General features: G+C 43.9%; 1 protein-coding gene across 2 annotated transcripts in view; it reads right to left on the bottom strand.

The window, feature by feature from the left end:
* Positions 1–2,934: 2,934 nt before the first annotated feature.
* FBLIM1 (filamin binding LIM protein 1) overlaps positions 2,935–8,300 on the bottom strand; it is an 80,139-nt gene continuing 74,773 nt past the window's right edge. For both annotated transcript variants that reach the window (XM_078642527.1, XM_078642528.1), the window contains exons 7-8: positions 6,473–6,590; positions 2,935–4,453 (exon numbers count right to left, since the gene is read on the bottom strand). In XM_078642527.1, the coding sequence (XP_078498653.1) occupies positions 4,340–4,453; positions 6,473–6,590 (232 nt within the window). In that variant the 3' untranslated portion in view covers positions 2,935–4,339. The remainder of the gene's footprint in view (positions 4,454–6,472; positions 6,591–8,300) is intronic.

Below are 8,300 nucleotides of genomic sequence, written 5' to 3'. Positions count from 1 at the left end.
TGCTTCTTGATCAACAGTAGGTTTAAACATGCATGGCAACAGACCAGGTTCAGACTGGAGGATGTCTATTTTTAAAGTCAAAAAATGTCTTTCATTTAGTTTTTTCCCCGCCTGAAATTGGCAACATTTCAATACAAGTCAATGGAAATTAAATAAAGACTATTGTTCAAAATCTGTCTTTCACCTTCCCAAATACTGGCTTGTATGTAAAGCAGTTTGTGTGTTGTGTTCCTGGAGGTGCGGTGTTTTAGCGCAGGAAATGTCAGGGTTCTGTCTGTGTACTCCAGTGGCGGCTACCACCTACGGGGAGTGGTCGGGCAGTGTAATAGTATAGAATGTAATGATGTAATAGAATGTTATTGATGTTTACTCTAGTGTTGCCTTCTGTATTCTTTTGAATGGTTCTGGAGTTCCAGGCTGGCGGTTCACTTGGTGTTCGCAGTTGCTGAGCAAATGGCAGGTGGGCGCCGGTGCACCGCAACATTACATCAACAAAATTGCCGACATGCATTACATTATCGTAACTTTACAAGAGTAATGTAATGCATGTCGGTGATTTGGTGCACATTAAATACATTTAAGACATAAAAGAAAACTCACCCACCTTGTGTATGTTGCACTCCCATCTGTTGTCCTTCACTCCTCCAGTGCGGGCCCCAGGCTACTTCCCTAACCAATCCCAGTGCTGCTCTCTGCATGCGAGCTGCATCAGGATTGGATGGAGCAGGCTCTCTCATCGCTCCAAAGAGCACAGGAGGCCTTTGCTCAGTCTCAACCCAGCTCATTATCTTAGATAGATGAGCTGAGAGGTTTAAAGTGCGCATGTCTGGCTCCCCATTGCAAGATGGCCGGCCAAAGGGACATGCAAAGTTTAAAAATAACTTATTTCTGCTGCAGCCAGTCAGCAGCTGCCCCTCCCTCATCCTGACACTCGGCTCGTGGCGGGGATATTGAAAAATAAAATGGTATTACTTTAACTGTATTACCATTTTATTTCTTGTCTCTGGGGTATTTTAATCAGTGGGGCGACACTATTCTCTGCCTTAGATGAGGAACTGCCCCTGGTGTACTCTAGAGTGAATGTCTGCAGAACAAACCAGTCAATAGTAAGATTAAGGAAGGATATCAATGTGCATAGCTCCTGAGGAGCGAGACTTGTTTGGACAAAAGACAGATGTTCGAATATGATAATAATGATTCTACTATGTTAACCCCATTCAAAAATCTGCTCCTAGGTGTGAGATGCATGCCCAATGAGTGAGGCTGTCCACCGTGTGAGACTGACACCCACTGGGCTAGGCTGCGCTCCTTGCATACATACATACTATAAATACAATTAGACTTAGAATACATTTGTTACTGATACAGTGGACATTTCTTTAAGATTGTACTCCAAAGACTGCTGTGAGACTCATATCCAACAATTGCCAAATTGTGAGATGCCGATTTTGTGAATGAGACTATACTTGTCCGAAATTTGGGGGTTTTCCGAAACACTGTGTGATGGGTTTCAGTTAATCCAAAGGCTCTGATATGGGATCAATAGGGCATAATAATAGTTTATTTTTCATACAAGGAACTGGCGCGGACAACATGACTGTAATGGCCATGGCTTACAGTAAAGGAATACTCTGGGCTGCTTTAGAATTGGCTGATAAGGGAAAACCCCAAGATGTGTTGAATCGGTGCTATTTCTAGAACGCTATCCAAGGGCAGAATTTCCTGTAACCGAACGTATACTCATTTGAATGAATGAGGATTTTTTAAAGCGCAACAGCTACCTCGGTGGGGGTGTCCTGGCGCTAGCGAAGTACTCACGTGTGGGCCAACTATCCCTGCCTGAAGAGCCAATTTTTTAAAGCTCTCGGGAATTCTGTTTGTGATTCTTACAGGCATAGATGGAGCGAGAGAGAGTCCCATAGTTTAGAAGACTGCACTGCGAAAGATCTGCCGCCCAGTTGCACTGTACGGTATCGTGGGACTTTCAGGAGTCGTAGATTTTCGGATCTCAAGACTCATTTTTGATGGTACAGCTGCAGCCTTTTTTGGAGGTGCTTAGGTCCCAAGCTACTGGTGGCTCTAAATGTAAGAATCAATGACTTGAATTCTATCCTCCTGATTATAGGGAGCCAAAGAAGTTGATTCAAATGCAGCAAGATGTGGTGGCGCAAAGGTACCTGCCTGATTTGCCTTGCCGCAGAGTTTTGGATAATTTGTAGCTTGCACAATAGGTTTTCAGGTAGCCCCAAGTTTAGGCTATTTGCATAGTCCAAGTGAGAACAGCACTAGCGCAAGGACCACTGTCTTCCGATAGTCCTCCGGCATAAAGCGTAAGTATGTCCTTATTGCTCTCTCCAAAAGCAAGTGGATGAGATATGTTGTATCTGGGTGTAGAAAGAGAGATCCTTGTCCAGCCTGATTCCCAGATTCCTGGCGGATTCTGAGGGGGGTGGGAGTGGGTTCAGTTCTGATGGCCACCACAGAATGGGTAGAGAAGGGGGACGCTTGGCTAAAAAACAGGACTTCCATTTTCTCTGCATTTAATTTCAGGCAGTTCTTATTCATCCAGGCAGAGATGTCTTTTGTAGAAAGAGTGCTAGTTCCAGAAGGGAGAGCTTCCCATCCCAACAAGTAAAGCAGTAGCACAGTCCCACAGTCCCCATTCCCAGCTCCCCCCCAATATTCTCAGAGCCCAGCAACGCCCTCTATTTACAGTCACATCAAACAGCGTCTTTGTGTTTGTATTTTAGGGAGAATAAGCCATTATTTGTTAGATGCAGAGAAAACCCTTAACGTTGAAATCTGCGTGTCATTTAAAGATTTACAACTTTGCCAAGGATTTTTGCCATTGTGGAAAATTCGATTTTACTGTCCACATCTTCACCTGACCTTGCTCGCCGCCCTCCACCCCAAACACAGACCACAACACCATGGGACATGGGAAGCCTTTTATTTTTGGCTGATTTTAAGGGCAATCTTCAGACCTTCAGCTTGTAGCTGAAGAGGCAACTGTGTGGTACAGCCTTGCCCCAAATCTGGCACTGAGTAAAGAATGTAGTGTTTGTGGTACATGTTGTGCCTTAAAATATACAAATGATTATTTCAAGTATTGATCATCTATCTATATGTCCTATACATTGTAACTTTATACATATATGACAGCAGAACATAAGACGATGTTAACCAACGAACGATCCTGCTGGTTGCATTTTGGCTCAGTGCACCTCAAAGTTTGTGGAGACACCCCATTCATTGTGCATTCTGGCTGCATATGGCACAGGTAGGTTTAGTGACTCATAGTGGCTACAATTCGGCACAGGGCATACTTGTGCCTGGGATCGGTGGTTATAGTTTCACACAGAATAATCCTTCGAATAGTCGTGGTTGTTTTATTTTGAAGAAAGAAGAGACACCTCTGTGGGTTTTGAATGCACTTAGCAGAGGACACCCCCGGCCCCCAAGTACCTGGTGAGTACCTCTGGCACAGGTTAGCCAAGTTAGTGTCTTAGTATTTTGGTAGCAGACACTCTCAGTTATTTTTTTTATGAATACTTTGTGGTACATGGTACATCAGAGTCTGGTTGAGGGAGATGTTATTTGCCTTATTGTCCCCAAGTATAGTCTTAGATCGGATAAGAAGGGATGAGGGACTTAGTAAGGTACATTTCTAAGAGCCAGTCCTTGCATCTGGAGTGTCTGCCTGGCATTAACAGGACGGCGAGAACATGCAATATCACAGGACTATTATCTTCTGCCGATGGAAAATAAAATGGCTTCTCCCAAGTCCAAAATTTGCCTCAACAAAAATGCATTTTTGTATTATTGCCAAAGAACCCCCCAAAAACCTTTAACAATCATGGTTTATCATTCTCAACACATTAGGTCAAGGCGGTGGCCGGCATCCCTTGTTGTCCTTCCTGGCTTCACCATGACATTATGGACACTCGGTTACGGATATAGTAGGCAGGCAACACAACTGCAGATCGAAAGACAGTGAAGGTAGAGAGTAGGCACCTCATAACCTACCACCCAAAGTCAGATCTTTCAGATACCTACTTTGCATAAATCTTTGCATTTTGTTGTGCATTTAGCTCGCCTGTTCTCTTTGGTCGTTCCCTGTTAGTTCAGGGCCAGCCCAAACTCTTTCCCAATTCTCTCCCTTTTGGATTTTCAAGACAGATTTTTTTGCAGGGGATTCAAGTAGAGAGTCAAAAATGTAAGTCACTTAACAGCTGGCAGCCAAACTTGTCCATGGAGAATCGGATGCGCTGTTAGGGTGCTGCCATATCCACTTTGGGTGGCCAGCATTGTGATACACCACTCAGCGCTGGGTCTGGCCTCAGCAGGAGGATTCTCTGTCCCATGCCAAGTGGCATTTCTTGCAGAGGATATGACTTTCCAGAGGGAAACATCCCTGATCCGTCGGCTCCACTGAAAGCAGGATTCGACATTTCTGCAAGAGGAGACAGAAAACATGTTAACACTACACATACATTCCTTAACATCGCAATTTTTTCAGTTCTGGTCTCCAGATCCCCTTTATTGAGACTTTCGGCATGCTATTCTCCAACTTTCCCTCAAATGTTGGAAGTCCACGGACAATCATGGTTCTTTCAGTGCCTAGGGCCTGCTGCCAAGCATGCTTGCAGCTTCCTTATAATTCATTTCCTTTTCTCTCCACACACAACAAAGCCAGAAAACTGTCTACATAGACAAAGAGCATGGATGGCATGTGAGACATAGAGGGGTTCAAGAGTCATGTTACATTTCATACCACATCCAGCTCTCATCATTTAACTGGGAAGATTCCACAGACTGTTTAGTCCAGTGAGGGGAACACAAAAGATAATGACACTACCTCAAAAATATTTCTTTAGCATCGCTTGACCAAAGTGGTCTTTTGATCGAGAGGTCACAACGAATGCCTAAAACTTACAAAAGGATGGTGATACTGCTCGTATGAAAAAGAACATTTAACATCCTCTCGATCTATGTACTACAGCATCACGAAAGCCTAAAAACTTACAAGAGAATGGTGGTAATGCCACAATTACAAAAAGAACATTTAGCATCCTCCTCGTCATCTAAGTACTGCCCAGTATCCGGAATGCCCAAAGCGTACAAAAAGATTTGTAATACTGGCCATATAAAAAGGGACAGGTGGTGGCTATCAACTAAGTATGTGTCATAGCAGAGGCTACTCACCGTGACCATAAATCAGCTGCACCCTGCTTATCTCAGTTGGTGACAAGCAACACTCCAGCTTACTTGCTATGACTTACTAATCTACATTTTTGTTGTTGTTCATAAGCATTCTACAACGTTCCGATCTGTCCGGCAAGAAATGTCCTCCATAGCCCTATCAGAGAAACCCCCCTTTCTTCGTAAATTCAAACACAACACATTCCCAAAGCTTACCTACCCACTGTGGGTAGACCTACCCTATGGACATTACATTTTCCACACGTTCGAATTGTAAATACAGAGGGTACCTGCAACAATCTGCATAGATTGTTGTAACATAATGTATGTAAGGAGCAGTACAATAACCAATTATAAGCTCTTCATCAGTGCCCACAGGTCAGCTATTACAAAGTCTATATGTTGTCCACACATCTAGATCTCCTCCTGTGTACCACCTTACAGTAACTACATTAAGCACCTCTATTAGAAGGACTCCTCAAAGGCACCGATGCCGTCTTTGCCCTAACTGCACATAAGGAAATTCCTTTTGTTCAAAAGTGGTTCAACCTGTTTCCTTGCAACAGTGGCAGTCCAAACATCCCGAGCCAAGGGTAAACTAAGCAGAGAAGCACACACATAGAGGTAACACCAAGAGGAAAGTGTTGCTAACCCAGCAAAAATCTGCTTTTTAGCTTGTATTACTGTTCCCACAACAGCACTTCTCTGACCAGCAAGGACCTGAAAAACATATACAAGTAGCAAAGGTCTTTTTCTGGAAGCTTCAGTGCACCCCAAGGACACCTGTGAGAACACTGTGCCCAGGGGAAAGATCTGCATGGTGGAGGTTTGAATCCTTGCCTGTAATCCCTCACACTTGACAGAGGTGTCTTGGTGAATGTACATATGGCTTATGTGACTTCTTTCCACACTCAGATGTCCAAAATATAAATGGATCACTTGGACATTCAAGGCTCATTCCTGAGAGAAATATGTGAGAATTTAATTAAAGCTCATGGTCAACACATCCGTCATTGTGTATCCTGCATGGATGTTTTTACGGTAGTGCCCCTAGCTGACTATGTAATAGAGGATGACTCACATAGAAATGTGGGAATCTCCTGACACACATGTGCCTGTAAAAGGCCGTCGAGAGATGGAACTCACTCAGTTAGATATCAGCTATGGTCTATGCCTGGCACACGTGCCATCTTACTCATCAAGGGTCACAACCATGCGTTTGCACATATACCTAACAAGAATATTTACATCCCATTTTAGTCCAGCTTACCTCACAGCGGTAGCAATCTTCATGGAAGTTTTTGCCCAGGCATTCGATCTTGTAGGAGTCTTTGCCATCCTTGGGAATGATGGGGTTGAGGCATACACTGCATCCAGGCGAATACTTCCTACGGGGTTAAGAGGCACCCAGAAACAAAGTGATAAAATGTTACATCCACAGTCCATATGTAATACAACCCATGAATGCTTTCTGACTGTCGCTCGCTCCTACTTAAAGTAACCACATTTCTTCTGACATTGTAGCCAAGCCTCCCCTGTTGCAGTGAGCAGACTTATCCTGACACCCCAGATTTGATCCCCCCACAGCAGTCATTAAAGCTTCTGCTGACACCCTAGCTGAGCTTCTCTACACTGCAGAGAGCAGCCTTCCTCATACGCTCTAGCAAGCTTCCACCACTCTACGAAATGCTTCACCTGATGGTTTTGCGAGCTTCCACTACTGAAGTAGTCAAGATTTTCCTGACACTGTTATGAACCTTTCCCAACTGCAGTAGGCAGGCTTGCTCTATACTCAAGTCAAGCTTCTCCACAATATAGTAAGCAGCCTTCTCCATAGACTCTTTCCAAGCTTCCCCCACTCCATAAAACATGCTTCATCTGATGGTTTTACTGAGCTTCCACTCCTGAAGTGGTCAAGCCTCTACTGACACTCTTATGAACCTTTCCCAACTGCAGTAACAGGCTTCCTCTGTACTAAAGTCAAGCTTCTCTATGATGTAGTGAGCAGCTTCTCCAGGCACTCTTTCCAAGCTTCCCCCACTCCATAAAACATGCTTCATCTGATGGTTTTGCTGAGCTTCCACTACTGAAGTGGTCAAGACTCTACTGACACTCTTATGTATCTTTCCCAATTGCAGTAGGCAGGCTTCCTCAAGACTCGAGTCAAGATTTTTTACGATGTAGTGAGCAGCCTTCTCCAAGCACTTTTTCCAAGCTTCCCCCACACCATAAAATATGCTTCATCTGATGGTTTTGCTGAGCTTCCACTACTGAAGTGGTTAAGCCTCTACTGACACTCTTATGAACCTTTCCCAACCGCAGTAAGCAGGCTTACTCTATACTAGAGCCAAGCTTCTCTACAATTCAGTGAGCAGCCTTCTCCAGAGACTCTGGCCATGCCATGGAAGATGCTTCTTCAACTGGCACTCTTGCTAAGCTTCCACTACTGCAGGGGGCAACGTTCTACAGACGCTATAATGAACCTTGCCCACTTCCCTGAGCATATTTTAGAAAACATTGGTTCGCTAAGATTTTAATCTCCGTAATAAACACAGAGGAACTCGCTTCTCGTAGTAGAAGACAGAGAGTATATCTACTTTATAAAATAACAAGGCATGCAATTTAGGCTTTTTTTTGGCAATTAATTTATTCATTGCACATTGTTGCATCAAATTCCGTTTATTCTTGTAAAAGATCCAGTGTTCATGCTTGTGATGAAGAAAAGTTCACTGAGGAGAGAAGTTATAAAAACAAAGAGCATCACAATTAAAAAGACATGCGGCTCCTTTTTTTGGTTGTTTTAACAGTATGATGGGAGTCTGTAGAGGTCTGTTTTCGACGGTGTTTCGACTTTGTTTAATGAAAGGTCATCATCAGGACTAGAGCAGGAGCACCTGGTATTTAAACAGACCCCCCAGGATTTCGCGATTTGCAAACTAATTGCGAAATCGGCACTTTTGTAAAAATGCCGTGATTTTTACAAAAGTGCCCGCAAAATATGTTTTAAAAAAAATGTTGTTCGCCCTCTCTTTACTGGCTCTGTGCTGCCACTGAGCCAGTAAAGAGAGGGTGAGCAGCAGGCAGCAGAGGTCCTCTGC

Source organism: Lissotriton helveticus, chromosome 5_1, assembly GCF_964261635.1.
Source record: "Lissotriton helveticus chromosome 5_1, aLisHel1.1, whole genome shotgun sequence".
NCBI lineage: Eukaryota > Metazoa > Chordata > Amphibia > Caudata > Salamandridae > Lissotriton > Lissotriton helveticus.
The sequence above is the reverse complement of the archived record's forward strand: the minus strand, read 5'-3'. Positions and strand labels throughout refer to the sequence as shown.